The sequence below is a fragment of the Anomaloglossus baeobatrachus genome, chromosome 6 (genome assembly GCF_048569485.1).
Source record: "Anomaloglossus baeobatrachus isolate aAnoBae1 chromosome 6, aAnoBae1.hap1, whole genome shotgun sequence".
NCBI lineage: Eukaryota > Metazoa > Chordata > Amphibia > Anura > Aromobatidae > Anomaloglossus > Anomaloglossus baeobatrachus.
In genome coordinates, this window is record NC_134358.1 from 66,485,627 (window position 1) to 66,502,124 (window position 16,498).

Here is a 16,498-nt window from a genome sequence, read left to right on the forward strand (position 1 = left end):
AGAAGAAAGGGAACGGCACATGATCCAAGGCACACCCCATCCTCTGTAAAACATGGTGGAGGCAACGTGATGGCATGGGCATGCATGGCTTTCAATGGCACTGGGTCACTTGTGTTTATTGATGACATAACAGCAGACAAGAGTAGCCGGATGAATTCTGAAGTGTACCGGGATATACTTTCAGCCCAGATTCAGCCAAATGCCGCAAAGTTGATCGGACGGCGCTTCATAGTACAGATGGACAATGACCCCAAGCATACAGCCAAAGCTACCCAGGAGTTCATGAGTGCAAAAAAGTGGAACATTCTGCAATGGCCAAGTCAATCACCAGATCTTAACCCAATTGAGCATGCATTTCACTTGCTCAAATCCAGACTGAAGACGGAAAGACCCACAAACAAGCAAGACCTGAAGGCTGCGGCTGTAAAGGCCTGGCAAAGCATTAAGAAGGAGGAAACCCAGCGTTTGGTGATGTCCATGGGTTCCAGACTTAAGGCAGTGATTGCCTCCAAAGGATTCGCAACAAAATATTGAAAATAAAAATATTTTGTTTGGGTTTGGTTTATTTGTCCAGTTACTTCTGACCTCCTAAAATGTGGAGTGTTTGTAAAGAAATGTGTACAATTCCTACAATTTCTATCAGATATTTTTGTTCAAACCTTCAAATTAAACGTTACAATCTGCACTTGAATTCTGTTGTAGAGGTTTCATTTCAAATCCAATGTGGTGGCATGCAGAGCCCAACTCGCGAAAATTGTGTCATATATAATATAAAATAATATGTATGTATGTATGTATGTATGTATGTATGTATGTATGTAATATATTATACATATATATTATACAGACATTATATATATATATATATATATATATATATATATATATATATATATATATATATATATATATATATATATATATATATATATATATATATATATATATATATATATATATATATTTATATATATATATTTATTATAATGTTCCCACTAAAGATTTTGCCCTGTTTCCCCTTCTATGGCTTCCGTCTTGCACGGTTAATTAATGGCAGCAGTGAGAGTTAATCAAGACTCTATCAGTGAGCCTGTTTTGCCAAGGAGTTTGTAACTCGTGTCTGGTTCTTTTAGGCTGGTTTCACATTAGCGGTGTTCTGCCGCACTGCCGGGTCCGGCACAAGTGCAGTACAGTACAATACACTTCACTGGCATCGCGGCAAGCTCCGGTCACATACTGTCACATGCTCCGGTCACATGACCGCAGCTTGCCAGTGAACTGTATTGAACTGTACTTCACTGCACTTATGCCGTATCCGGCAGTGCGGCAGAAAACCGCAAATGTGAAACCAGCCTTACTGAGCTTCTTTCAGCTGACTTTTGGCCACATCAACTTTGTGGTGAAAAATCAGCTGTGAGGAGCTCAGAAAAAAAAAAAAGCAGATAAAGTTACAAACCTACATTAAAAACAGCTCACTGACAGTTTCTCCCTTACCTCATTCTGATTCTGCATCCTGGAAGAGACAGCGGAACACAAAATAAAGTCAAACAGTGCAAAATCTTAAATTATACCAAATTGCAAAAATGATTTTTAGCACAAAATACATGGATTTGAACAAGAGGTTCGGGCTTAATACCTGTAACCTAGTATCATAAAACAGCTAATTGGTTTGGAGATTATTCTGTATGGTATTGTTATCTAAAAATGTAATAAAGAGAAATTTGGGGGAAGAAAAAAAACAAAAAAAAAAACCAAACCATAATACAACAAAACACACAACACTTGAAGACATCAATATCCTTTTAAGGGGGGTTGTAAGCCATTAGATATGGAATATAGGTGACTCCTAGCCATCTCAGTCCTCAGTCCAAGGGAAGTCCTTGTGCTCGGTCGTGAGTAGAGAGGAGGCCGCTCGTGCTGCGCTTCACTGCATTCATTTGCATGGAAGTTTTTAAAAAGTTACATTCTGGAGACCCGTGCCCATCCCAACAGCCCAGGGAGGGGGGAGGGACAACCAATATAAATGGTAAACATTGACATTATAAATAAAAAAAAAAAAAATTCCACTGGGTTAGTGAAACTTTGTCTCTCCATATCACTTCCTATCCTTTTATATGGTTATATGGCACATCTTGGTATACAGAAATACTACAGGCTGTAATGACACGTGCAAGTATTTATTTTTTTATTACAATTAAAAAAAAACAAAAAAAAAAACCAAAACAAAACTATATATAAGAAAATAAATTAGAAGTGTTATGCATGTATCTCTTGTACAATTCAAGGCTAAGGATTACCTGTCCTATAGTTAAAACATATAGATATAAATAATACAAATGAATAAGAATAAAGAACAAAAATAAATAAAAATTAAAATAAATAAGACTAGAAAGAATAAAACTAAATAGAAAGAATAAAATAAAAAAAATATAAAAACAAAGAATAAAAAATAAATAGGAAAGAAAGAATAAAAATCAAGAATAAAAAAAATCAATAAAAATTACTGTGTCCTTAAATTTTGTAACGCATGTTTTCAAGATTTGTTAACTACAAAACCTAATAAAAATCATTTGAATAGAAAAAGAAAGAAAGAATAAAAATAAATAATTTCTCTTTAACTTTTATTCTTAAGAATAAAAATAAGAATAAAAAAAAAATTAAGAATAAAAATAACAATGAAAACCTCTCATCGTGATAAATGCATTAAGAGAGAGTGAATACTGTGAATTCTAGGAGAATAAAAAAAACAAAAAACAAAAAACCACCACACACATCCTAGATCGCCAACAAATAGCCCAGACACATGTACAATCAAAACAAGAAGCCGAAGCAGTAATAATAAACATGAGTATATTATAATTAAAAAAAAATAATAAATAAAGTGAAATGGTTTCTTTCCCCTCCAGTGAGAGGCAGAGATTGATGAAATTCGGGGATTTCTGGAAGCCGCACGATTTCTGATTCGGTCTCCCATAGTAACAGAATAAGAAGCCGACTGCTGCAGGGTTTTGAGGGTCATTTCAAGAACACAGCAGTGAGAATGGCTCCCTTTTCCGAAGCTTCGGAGAAAAAGGAGCTAGAATCTTTAAAAAGCGTCAGATCAATGACAGTGACCGGGAGGAGGATGCAAGGTTATCTATCCCTGCCAAGGTCAAGGTAGATTTCCATAATGCATGGCTGCCAATTCAGCTAGGGCACAAATAATGCAAACTGGGCACATCACAAAAAAAATACCAGTAAGACCAGTCGCTGGCACGCTCCACTAGGGAGGGAAAGGAGGGAGGGGGGGGGATACATTAAAGTGCACGGAACAAAGCTTACCGTGTACTCCATGGTTCCCTTTGGCTTTTGGAAGGACATCCGCCGCCCATCTTTCTTGTCCAGGGTCTTTTTCTGGCCGGTATCTGCAGAATACAGAGGGTAGCTACGTGTTAGGTTCATGTTCCTCCGTCAGGATGTCACAGGCTGGCGAGCAGCGCGCGGCAGGCAGACATCTATTTCACCACTTATACGGCTCGCTCCCTGTAACTGAAGATTCAGTCTTACACAAATCCAGCTGCCTGCAGTTTTTTTTTTGTTTTTTTTGGTAACCAATATAAAAGTAGTGTGACAAGTGTGATACATTAGCTCCGGCCGTGCATCCTATTATCCAGCAAAAATGCCCATTACACAGGCACGAGGAGGCAAATATAGAAGACTTTATACACACGGGTGCAGACGTGCAAGCGTGTGATCAGCTCAGGGGTCCGCACCAGCCCTGGGGGGAGTTACACAGTCACTGAGCCCCAGAAGAAGGAGGAAAGAACTATTCAGGAGCAATTTATACCGAATTCCATCAGTAACATTCCAGCAGAGGCCACTACAGAAATCCACACTCGCTCCACACTGACCGGTTATAGCTATGGAAGACAAGGAATCAGTCGCTAAAATTCAGAGGATGGATTTTTTTCTCATCAACATTGTCCAATTCTACTAGACACTGAGGTAAATCTGGAGATATGACGATAAATCATGATATTCAAGTTATGTCAGGAAGCCCTCTCCTGGTGTCACCCCCCCTTTTCCTTCACACAACTCCTTCAATCAGAAAATTTACCACAGGGATAAACGGTTTGTTTAGCAGATAGGTGTCAAAGGAACTGGTCTGTGATCCACTTACACCTCCAACAGCCATCTCCTCTGATATGGAGATTAGTGTTCTCTCAGGCCTCTAAAACAAAGAGAGAGAGGAAGAGCCCCTGGGAGCTGTGTCCACTCATCAAAGAAAGTGGACAGTGACCTGGCAAAACCAAAAGGACGCTAATCACCACAGGAGAGCATACTGCTGGCTCCGTAATATCATACCCAGTTATGATATTACCGTGCGTCTCAGCCATACACCCCCTACATCGTCAGAATCGGGACTTCGAGCCGAATCTGTGCATATCCTCGGAGTGTATATGGCACCCTGGGGCGGCGAGATATAGAGAACTGCTAGTAGGAGTCCGGTAAATGAGTCGTGCTTGGACTCAAAATGCAGAGGGGACCCGGGCGGATCTGATGGCACCAGAACCATCCCGATCGGACCTCCCAGTCCGGAGTTGCAGGTAATAGCCCTTCTGGGATATTACTCTGACTCCATGCAGGGGGAGTGGCAGTGCTTCCCTGTGAGGTCACTAAGGTAGGAGGGGACCTGGATTTGCCCAGGTTGATAACCCTACTTCGGCCATTTTCCAGGGTTCTTTCGCCGGGGGTCACGTGTAGGAAACATCTGTGGGAAGGATCCTAGAAACCTGGTCTACAGCGCCCCCCTGTGGCCAGACGCACAAGGTAACTGCTGGAACTGTGTATGCCTGTTTGTAAACCGTGCTTTATCTGTAACTGTACTCTGACATATGTATATTCTGTAGATTCCCTATTGTATATATTGTAGTTTCTAGTGTGCTTTAGGCTGATTAAATTATATAATTAATCTTGGGCTGTTCTGTTATCTCGATCTTGAATCCCACGTCTGTGTGTTCGGCTAATAGTTACCGTGAAGCGGTTGGTGGCAGCGAGTTGTGCCAAGGATTATTGTGGGGAGGCCAGTGAGATTCGGGGAGGTTTTATATATTCCGCCCGCGGAGGTCGGGGGAATATATACCCTACTCTCACCGGGGACCCTTCAATAATCGGCATAAGTAGTATAGCGGCCTCCTTGCTTATTGTCGGGCAATTCCATAATTGGCCTGACTATAAGAGGGGCGCTAGAGAGCGCGTCACGTGCTCTGTCTGTCGGTCGGGAGGTATAAAGGAGGGGTGACCCCCACTTGTTACCCCCCGATTGTGACGTACTGGTAGCCAGCGCGGGGGATTTCTGAGTGACCCCCCCGGTGGTTCGTGACATATTGGTGGCATAGCGGTGGGATCGAGATAATAGTGTGTCTGAGTGTGAGACCCATACTCCCAGACACTAAAGACTGCCTGCAGCAGCTGTGGCTGCTGGGGTCTTCAGACCAGACCAACACTAGAGTGTCAGAGTGCAGATACTGTAAGGTGTGTGGAGGCATCGGGTGTCAGTTCTGTGTCAGTGACCAAAGTCTGCAACAATGGCTGAGAGCACCAGGAGCAAAGCCAAAGGAATGGCCGATGCTCAGGCCAGAGACGATGAGGAGGTTGTCCACGAGCCCTCCAAGAGCCCGACGCCAGAGAACAGCTCTGCAGAGGACATCGCACAACCTGGGACTGCTGGACAAAATGAGGAGGAGCTTGCCCAAGGGTCCTCAACGAGCCAGATGCCAGTCCTCCGCTCTGAAATGGACAGTGAATCACCTGGCTCTGCAGCGTGCCGCAGATCACCACTTGCCAATCCCTCCGGCCTGAGAGGTGCAGAGGCCCTCCTTCAAACTGCCTTGGCCAGGCTTATGGCTGGAGACCAGGATACCTACGAGATACTCATGGCCGAGCGTGAGCGACAGGCAGCGCGTGACGCTGAGGCTGCCGAGCGGCAAGCAGCACGTGAAGAGCGACAGCAACAGGCAGAGCGTGACCACCAGCTGCAGCTAGCTCAGCTCCGGCCCTCATCAGCCACACGTGACCTTCAAGACACCAAACTTCCAATGGTCCGTGTTGAGGACTTCCCAGTGCTGGAGAAGGATGGAGACTTGGACTCTTTCCTGACTGCTTTTGAACGGACTTGCTTGCAGCACCATCTGGACAAGGACCAGTGGGCCAAATACCTGACCCCCCGTTTAAGGGGTAAGGCCCTGGATATCCTTGGGGACTTGCCTGCTGAGGCAGATCAGGGCTACGACACCATCAAGCGGGCCCTGATCCAACAGTACAACCTCACTCCGGAGTCCTACCGCAAGAAGTTCCGGACCCTGCAAAAGGGACCAAAGGACTCCTGGGCTGACCACCGGCGGGCACTTGCCCGAGCTGCCGACCACTGGACCCAAGGCCTGCAGCTTTCCACCGGACCGGAGATCCTGGACTTGTTCATCACGGAGCAACTCTTGTGGAACTGCCCTGAGGATCTCCGCCAGTTCATCCGAGACCAGAAGCCAAAGGGGTCCACGGCTACAGCTGCCCTGGCCGATGACTACACCAACAATCGGGCTCCTGAGGCCAGGAGAGCAGCCACCAGCAGCACCTGGAGAGGGGGTAAGATGAACTCTGCGACTGCCCCACCTGCCCCTAGACTGCAGGGGGTGTCCCCCTCAACTCCCCTCTCCAGGCCTGTGGCAGAACCAAGACGGTGCCACCAGTGCAACCTACCTGGGCACTTCAAGGCCATGTGCCCTCAGCGTCCCAAGGCCCCGGCTCCGTCCCCGTCCCAAGGGCCGCCCAAGGTGTATTGTGTGGGTGGGGGTGGTGGTAGGTCCCTGGACAGCTTCCAACCTGTCACCGTCGGCCGGTCTGTGACCATAGGACTGCGAGACAGCGCCTCGGAGGTGACTCTGGTGCGGCCCGAGATGGTGTCCCCCCAAGACTTGATACCTGGAAAAACCCTCGCTGTCTCCGGGATTGGAGGCATTGACCCGGCGCTGCCTGTTGCTGACATTTATGTGGACTGGGGCGCAGGGCGAGGGGTGAGAGAGGTGGGGGTAACTGATCGGATCCCTGCAAACGTGCTACTTGGGACAGATTTGGGGCAGATAACCTCCCAGTTTGGGCCCCCCCCAAGGGCTGAACCTTCAGCCAGTACTGACAGGCCCCCGGACAATGTTAATGTGTTATCTATGAATGATGTGAGAGAGGGGGGAGTGAACTCTGATATTTCTGCTTGCATAGACACCATAGACACACACTCAGCTGCAGCTGTGACAGGGGAGGGGGTCAGAGAAAGGTGTGACCATGCCTCTACAAGTGATCAGCCAGTGAGCTGGGATCTGCTGCCCTCTGCAGGGATAAGCAGAGAGCAGGGTGCTGCAGGGGGAGGACCAGTGTGTGGGGTGGGGGCTACCACAGCCAATGTGGGGTCCCCAGAGATTTCACAGCGGGGTTCTGTTGCTGCAGGGGGGGAACAGGCAGGTGAGATTGGGGCCGGTCCAGGAGCGGAAGTGCTCCCAGGTAAGATCTCGGTACATGGTTCCCCCACAACCGGGGTGTCAGGAAGCCAGGTAGGTCTGCCTGAACCGGCGACTTGGTCAGGAACGGAGGAGGAGCAGGCACGACCCACGGTCGCAGCGGCTGTGGCCGCTGTCACCCGCAGTGGGAGTGCTGGAAGCCAAGGGGCCTCCCGGAGGTCCGATAGCTCTTCCCCTTCTGACCAAGTGGCAGCCGAGTCAGGTGGAGGCCAGGACACAGGTCCCGGGGTACTGACCAAAGATGTGACAGTCTCGTCGATTCTGGCCACATCTAGTCAGGGGTTTCAGGCAGCGTTAGAAGCTGACGACAGCCTGAAAGCTCTTAAGGAGCAGGCGGCACAGCCTCCCTCGGACTCGGACCCGGAGCGAGTGGTCTGGGACCAAGGACGGCTGTACCGGGTCACGGTCCAGCAGGGTTCACCGGAGGCGTGGCCCAGGGACCGACAGTTGGTGGTACCCTATCCGTTCCGGACGGAGTTGTTGCGGATCGCACATGAGATTCCGATGGCCGGACACCTAGGGATCGCTAAGACCAAGGCCAGGTTAAACCAGCATTTCTACTGGCCAAAAATGGGGGCCGATGTGGTTGCCTACTGCCGTTCGTGTGAAACCTGTCAGAGAGTGGGGAAGGCGGGGCCACTCCCCAAAGCCCCACTGGTATCTCTGCCAATCATCGATGAGCCTTTCAGGAGGGTGGCTGTGGATCTGGTCGGCCCGCTGGCCATCCCCAGCAGCTCCGGGAAACGCTTCATACTAACGGTAGTGGACTATGCCACCCGGTACCCAGAAGCAGTGGCCTTGTCGTCCATTCGGGCTGACAAGGTGGCCACCGCCTTGCTGGAGATTTTCTCCCGAGTGGGTTTTCCCCAGGAAATGCTCACTGACCGGGGGACCCAATTCATGTCCCAGCTGATGGAGGCACTCTGTAAGCAAGTCCAGGTGCGACATCTGGTGGCCAGCCCGTACCATCCACAGACTAATGGCCTGTGCGAGCGGTTCAATGGCACCTTAAAGCAGATGCTTAAGATGTTGGTCGACTCCCACGGGCGTGACTGGGAGCGGTATCTCCCACACCTGTTATTTGCTTACCGGGAGGTTCCACAGGCCTCAACGGGATTCTCACCGTTTGAGCTCCTGTACGGGCGACGTGTGCGGGGCCCCCTGGCTCTGGTGAAAGAGGCCTGGGAAGGGGATTTGGCCACCCCTGGAGTGTCGGTTATCGAGTATGTCATGCGCTTCCGGGACAAAATGCAGGCCTTGACGCAACTGGTACACGACAATATGGCTCAAGCCCAGGCCGATCAGAAGCGTTGGTACGACCAGAACGCTTGTGAGAGGACCTACCAAGTGGGTCAAAAGGTGTGGGTACTGGTCCCCGTACCACAGGACAAGCTTCAGGCAGCCTGGGAAGGCCCATACCTCGTGTACCAGCAGCTCAACCCTGTGACGTACCTGGTCACCCTGGACCCTGCCCGTGGAAGGCGGAAGCCCTTCCATGTGAACATGATGAAGGCACATCATGAGCGGGAGGCACGTGCGCTCCCCGTGTGCAACCTGCCCGAGGAGGGAGAAGCGGAAACCCTCTTGGATATGCTAGCCCAGGTTAGGGCAGGCGGATCCATTGAGGATGTGGAGGTTGGCCACCAGCTCTTGGAGGACCAACGGTCCCAGCTGTGGGCCACCCTACACCCCTTCCGGGGGTTGTTTACCAACCAGCCCGGAAGGACTGACTTGGCTGTCCATCACGTGGACACTGGGGATCATCCCCCGATCCGGCGTTCAGCATATCGGGTCTCCCTGGAGGTGCAGCAACACATGCGCCAGGAGATTGACGAGATGCTGAAGCTGGGGGTGATCCAGGCATCCAACAGCGCTTGGGCCTCGCCTGTAGTCCTCGTCCCTAAGAAGGACCGAACCACTCGGTTCTGCGTGGACTACAGGGGGCTCAATGCTGTCACGGTCGCCGATGCGTACCCAATGCCACGCATCGATGACCTGCTCGATCAGTTGGCCGGGGCTCAGTACCTGACCATCATGGACCTGAGCCGGGGATATTGGCAGATCCCCCTGACTCGCAAGGCCAGGGAACGCTCTGCCTTTATTACCCCATTTGGACTGTACGAGTCCACGGTGATGCCATTCGGGATGAGGAATGCCCCTGCCACCTTCCAGCGGATGGTCAACACCCTGCTCAAGGGACTTGAAGGGTACGCGGCCGCGTACCTGGATGACATTGCCGTCTTCAGTCCCACCTGGGAAGATCACCTAGAGCATCTAGCACAGGTGCTCAGGCGGATCCACCAGGCAGGTTTGACCATCAAGCCGGGAAAGTGTCAGCTGGCCATGAGCGAGGTCCAGTACCTCGGTCACCGGGTAGGCGGAGAACACTGAAGCCCGAGCCTGAGAAAGTGGAGGCCATCGCATCCTGGCCCACCCCCAGGACCAAGAAGCAGGTGATGTCCTTCTTGGGGACCGCTGGGTACTATAGGAGGTTTGTTCCATGCTATAGTAGCCTGGCAAAGCCCTTGACGGACCTCACCAAGAAGAAGCTGCCCTCTGCAGTCGATTGGACAGTGGACTGCGAGACAGCCTTCCGGGCCCTAAAGGACGCCCTGTCCAGCCCGCCCGTGCTACAGGCAGCCGACTTCACGCGGCCGGTTTGTAGTACAGACCGACGCCAGTGACTTCGGCCTCGGTGCGGTGCTCAGCCAGGTGGACTCTGCGAGCCAAGAGCACCCCAGTCTTGTACCTGAGCAGGAAGCTGTTACCAAGGGAAGTGGCCTATTCCACGATGGAAAAGGAGTGCCTGGCCATAGTGTGGGCCCTGCAGCGTCTGCAACCCTATCTATACGGGCGCCACTTCATCGTGGAGACGGACCACAATCCCCTCAGCTGGTTACACACAGGCTCCGGGACGAATGGCAGGTTGTTGCGATGGAGCCTGGCGCTCCAGCAATACAACTTCACCATTCGACACAAAAGGGGCCGTGACCACGGTAACGCAGACGGGCTGTCCCGACAAGGAGAGGTCGCGGACGGGCGCACGGGGGAACACCGGAGTGTGCTGCCCCCTAGCGCCCTCAAAAGGGGGAGGTGTGAGGTAAATCTGGAGATATGACGATAAATCATGATATTCAAGTTATGTCAGGAAGCCCTCTCCTGGTGTCACCCCCCCTTTTCCTTCACACAACTCCTTCAATCAGAAAATTTACCACAGGGATAAACGGTTTGTTTAGCAGATAGGTGTCAAGGAACTGGTCTGTGATCCACTTACACCTCCAACAGCCATCTCCTCTGATATGGAGATTAGTGTTCTCTCAGGCCTCTAAAACAAAGAGAGAGAGGAAGAGCCCCTGGGAGCTGTGTCCACTCATCAAAGAAAGTGGACAGTGACCTGGCAAAACCAAAAAGACGCTAATCACCACAGGAGAGCATACTGCTGGCTCCGTAATATCATACCCAGTTATGATATTACCGTGCGTCTCAGCCATACACCCCCTACATCGTCAGAATCGGGACTTCGAGCCGAATCTGTGCATATCCTCGGAGTGTATATGGCACCCTGGGGCGGCGAGATATAGAGAACTGCTAGTAGGAGTCCGGTAAATGAGTCGTGCTTGGACTCAAAATGCAGAGGGGACCCGGGCGGATCTGATGGCACCAGAACCATCCCGATCGGACCTCCCAGTCCGGAGTTGCAGGTAATAGCCCTTCTGGGATATTACTCTGACTCCATGCAGGGGGAGTGGCAGTGCTTCCCTGTGAGGTCACTAAGGTAGGAGGGGACCTGGATTTGCCCAGGTTGATAACCCTACTTCGGCCATTTTCCAGGTTTCTTTCGCCGTGGGTCACGTGTAGGAAACATCTGTGGGAAGGATCCTAGAAACCTGGTCTACAGCGCCCCCCTGTGGCCAGACGCACAAGGTAACTGCTGGAACTGTGTATGCCTGTTTGTAAACCGTGCTTTATCTGTAACTGTACTCTGACATATGTATATTCTGTAGATTCCCTATTGTATATATTGTAGTTTCTAGTGTGCTTTAGGCTGATTAAATTATATAATTAATCTTGGGCTGTTCTGTTATCTCGATCTTGAATCCCACGTCTGTGTGTTCGGCTAATAGTTACCGTGAAGCGGTTGGTGGCAGCGAGTTGTGCCAAGGATTATTGTGGGGAGGCCAGTGAGATTCGGGGAGGTTTTATATATTCCGCCCGCGGAGGTCGGGGGAATATATACCCTACTCTCACCGGGGACCCTTCAATAATCGGCATAAGTAGTATAGCGGCCTCCTTGCTTATTGTCGGGCAATTCCATAATTGGCCTGACTATAAGAGGGGCGCTAGAGAGCGCGTCACGTGCTCTGTCTGTCGGTCGGGAGGTATAAAGGAGGGGTGACCCCCACTTGTTACCCCCCGATTGTGACGTACTGGTAGCCAGCGCGGGGGATTTCTGAGTGACCCCCCCCGGTGGTTCGTGACAGACACGATAATCCTGAGAGCCATTATTGCAAATTTTGGCACATGGTATTGGAAACTAAGTTTTGCCCCACTCTGCTATGTACCTTCCACGCAAAAAATTAAAATAAAATAAAATGTACACCCTTCCTAATCATAAAAAAGGTTTATGAAACACACAGGCACTCACCATGTTTGTTTTCTTAATTTTCTGTTACCTTTTTTTAGCCAAGTTTTGCAAAATCGTTCAAGTGTTTTTATGAATTTTGTGCAAAATCAAAAATTGTCCTTATTTTTGCTTTGATCTGTTTTGTAACTTTTGAGCACAAGGAGTTGTAAGTTTAGCAAATTTAGCATCAAAATCTGGGCAGTGGATAAAATTACTACACCTTGGAAGCATTGGAGTATATGGTACCGCACCCGCGGTAAAAAACCGTGGCAAACCGCACCCGAAAACTGCATGCGGTTTGCTGCGGTATTGTTCGCGGTATTGCCATGTGCGGGTTGGTACATGTGTTTTATTGCATTCAAAAAAATAAATAATTTCCTTCTGAGATAGATAGTAGATAGATAGATAAATAGACAGATAGAAGAATAGATAGATAGATAGATAGAGGGATAGATAGAGGACAGATCGCTGCATTTCTCACGGTCGGTAGTGAGTTCACATTACCGGCCGTGGGAAATGCCCTGTGGTTACCTCTCTGCTTTTCGCTGCAGAGACGTTATGAACATTTTCTGCAGCGAAACATGCAGCAAAACCGCGGCAAAAACCAGTAAGTAAGCCTGTGTGTGTAAATTCATAAAATCGGACAGGAAAAAATAAATAAATAAATAGAAACCACACCACACACAACTTGCATCTGAAAACTTGGGGGCAAACACACAAGTGTAAATATATATTTTTACACTTTGTGTGTTCGCCACTCTGTTTTCCCAAGTTTTGGGAATATTATATATATATATATATATATATATATATATATATATTATACATATACATATACACACACACACACACACACACACACACACACACACACACACACACACACTATATATATTTATTAATTACACATATACACACATACATGCATATGGGGCAAACCGTAAATATAATTATATTTACACACTTTTTTTTGCGTTTGCCACTGTTTTGCCCCACGTTTTGGGAGTCAATATTTTTACTATTTTTTCTTCTTCTTTCCGGTGTGTGCAATACAAAAAATAAATAACATTCTGGCCTCCATTTAGCAGTTCTAACACACTTTTGGCCTTCATCTGGTGATTGGGAGCCTATAGGAGTATTACAGCACACGTTGTGAAAATGCGTCGTATACTGTATGTTTAAGTGCACAGATGGGCCTGACTATTGTACCGGATGATGATGATGATGATGAAAATAGGTGCAATAGACTCATGAGTGCCCTTAAACATACAATATACAACGAGTTTTCACAACTTGTGCTGTAATGCTCCTATAGGCTCCCAATCACCAGATAAAGGCCAAAAATGTGTTCTTCTGGCCTCCATTTAGCAGTTGTGTCTCTATGCCATCAAAGGACCACAGCAAAGAAGTGTATACAATGCAATAATAAAATGATATATATGTATATATATTTTATTGTACATACATATACACATACACAGTGTACACACACACACTGCAAAAAAAAAACAAACAAACAATGGATAGACTCCTAATTGCCCTAATTTGAGGCGGGCAGTTTATGTTATTAGTCATGTAGGCAGTCTCCTTACTGTACCTCCGATGTAATGCAGGACCATATTGCACCAGTTCCATTTCCACAGCCCCAGCAGCACCGTACAGTCATGTGACTGGTGCATCCAATCACCGGCCTCTGTAGTCGCCACTGAGGCCAGTGATTGCAGCTGCTGGAGGTGCTGTACATCCATGTGACTGCTGCAGGGAAATTAAGGCTGCTTTCACACTGTTTTTTTTAACATGCGTCATGAACGTTTTTTTTGCTGCAAAAGCGGATGCTGCTTTTACAGCAAAAAAAAAAAAAAAAAAAAATGCATGCAAACGCATGTGTTATTTTGCAGGATCCTGTCACTTGAAGTTTATGGCGGGCATTGGAGTCATGTGATTGGGAGTGAGGGGAACTGAACGTGAGACTGGGAGCCGGCTTCTGACAGCTGCGGAGGCTCGTAACCAAGGTAAACATCGGGTAACTTGCTTGGATACCCGATATTTACATTGGTTACGAGCATCTGCAGCTGCTAGGAGCAGGGCTGCTGCTCCTGCACACGTAACCAAGATTTACCTTGGTTACGAGCGTCCTCTGCTCTCAGGCGGGAGCGAGAGGGGGAGCGAGAGGGGGAGCGAGAGGGGAGCGAGAGGGGGAGCGAGAGGGGGAGCGAGAGGGGAGCGAGAGGGGGAGCGAGAGGGGGAGAGAGAGGGGGAGAGAGAGGGGGAGAGAGAGGGGGAGAGAGAGGGGGAGAGAGAGGGGGAGAGAGAGGGGGAGAGAGAGGGGGAGAGAGAGGGGGAGAGAGAGGGGGAGAGAGAGGGGAGAGAGAGGGGGAGAGAGAGGGGGAGAGAGAGGGGGAGAGAGAGGGGGAGAGAGAGGGGGAGAGAGAGGGGGAGAGAGAGGGGGAGAGAGAGGGGGAGAGAGAGGGGGAGAGAGAGGGGGAGAGAGAGGGGGAGAGAGAGACTGATGACCGGAGGCTGGTTTCTGGGCATGCTCATTAGAGCAAGCAGGATCCTGTCTATCAGCATGCCAGCGTTCACATGCGTTTTGCGTGCTGTTTAGTCAGGATCCAGCAATTTGCAGTATTTGACGCAGCTCAAAAACGCTACAAGTATCGTTTTTGAAAAAAAAAAGTTAAAAACTGCAAGTCGCAGGATCCTGACAAAACTGCACGCTAACGCAGGTGAGCGCATGTTGACGCGAGTCCATTGCAAATGCATTGAAATGAAAACGCATTTGCACTGGATCCGTTTTTGCGTTAAAACGTTTAGGATGGATGTTAAAAAAAACGTAGTGTGAAAGCAGCCTTAACAGACGAATACTGCATTACAGCTGGAGTGAGAGGGGGCGATCGGCGAGTTACGATCATTTACTATTTTAGCACATTTGTGTGTCTTGGAGTAACTTTTCCAATTCCCAAGCAACGCGCTTGAAGCCTGGAAGCTGCACATATTACACGTGTTCCCGGCTCCAAGGGAACTTAACAAGTGAGAAAATCTCAGCTGCTTTCTAGAAGTGTCAATCACAGCGGAGGAGGTCACCGGAACTGCCAGGCAGCAAGCCGTCCCCAGTAATTGTGTGTGCAGCTGCCTGCTCTGTACGGTGACGGCAGCTTTACAAAAATAGGAGAGAAAATATACAAAGAAGAAAAAAAAATAAAAAAATCTTACAGATCACATCTGCCAGCTACGCCTGTATCATCAGCATACTAGCAATTCAGTGCAACTAATATCTGCCCATGATTCTGCAATATCAAGACCTGACTGAGGCCAATATCACGGGGGCTCTCCGGCCAGCGCCGGAGTCCTGGGGCCGGCTGAGGTAAAAAATAAAATAAAAATAAAGATTTTTTTATATAGCGCTAACATATTCCTAAGCGCTTTACATACATCAGGAACACTGTCCCCCATTGGGGCTCACAATCTAAATTCCCTACTCTTTGGAGCGTGGGTGGAAACCGGAGTACCCGGAGGAAACCCACGCAAACACAGAGAACATACAAACTCCTTGCAGATGGTGTCCTTGGTGGCATTCGAACCCAGGACCCCAGAGCTGCAAGGCTGCAGTGCTAACCACTGAGCCACCGTGCCGCCCGTGTAACCTGCACGGATCTCCTTACACCAAAAATGCACTATGGCAATCATGTATTCGGCCGCCTTTTTCGGGTGTCTATTGTGTTTTTTTTTTCTTCCAACGTTTAAAAATGAATGTGTTCTTTCATGTTAGGGGAAGTCTTTAAGACAAAAAAAAAAACTAACCCAATCGTGTGCGATTAAAGCTTATAAAAACCGATATAAAAAGGTTTGGAAAAAAAAAAAAAAAAAAAAAAAAAAAGGAGTTTTTCAGTTTCTGTTCATTTCTTTTCACTTACAGATTAGTAATTGGGGAAAGGGTCTCAGACGCCTCCCATTACTAGTAGCTTAAAGGCAGCTGTGGGCTGCCATTAAGCCCTCATTACTCCAACTGCCACCGCACCAGGGCAATTGGGAAGAGCTGAGTAAAGCGCCGGGCATCTAAATTGGGGGAACCACATGGGTTTTTTTTAATAAAATAAAAAAATAAAATAAAAAGCTGCATGTGGTTCCTCTTCTTTTGATACACAGACAAAGTAAGGGCACAGCTGGGGACTGCAGCCTGTAGCCATATGCTTTATCTGTGCTTGGCATCAATATGGGGGGACCCTAAACTATTTTTATACCACAACAGACATGCAGACAGCGCCTGTGATTGAAAGCAGTCCACTGACACCCTGACACTCAGGGTGGGGACGCATCTGACTGCAAC

General features: G+C 48.6%; 1 protein-coding gene across 2 annotated transcripts in view; it reads right to left on the bottom strand.

The window, feature by feature from the left end:
* The window catches only part of OXR1 (oxidation resistance 1), a 660,539-nt gene that overhangs the window by 133,601 nt on the left and 510,440 nt on the right, over positions 1–16,498 (bottom strand). For both annotated transcript variants that reach the window (XM_075352960.1, XM_075352958.1), the window contains exon 4: positions 3,322–3,404. In XM_075352960.1, the coding sequence (XP_075209075.1) occupies positions 3,322–3,404 (83 nt within the window). The remainder of the gene's footprint in view (positions 1–3,321; positions 3,405–16,498) is intronic.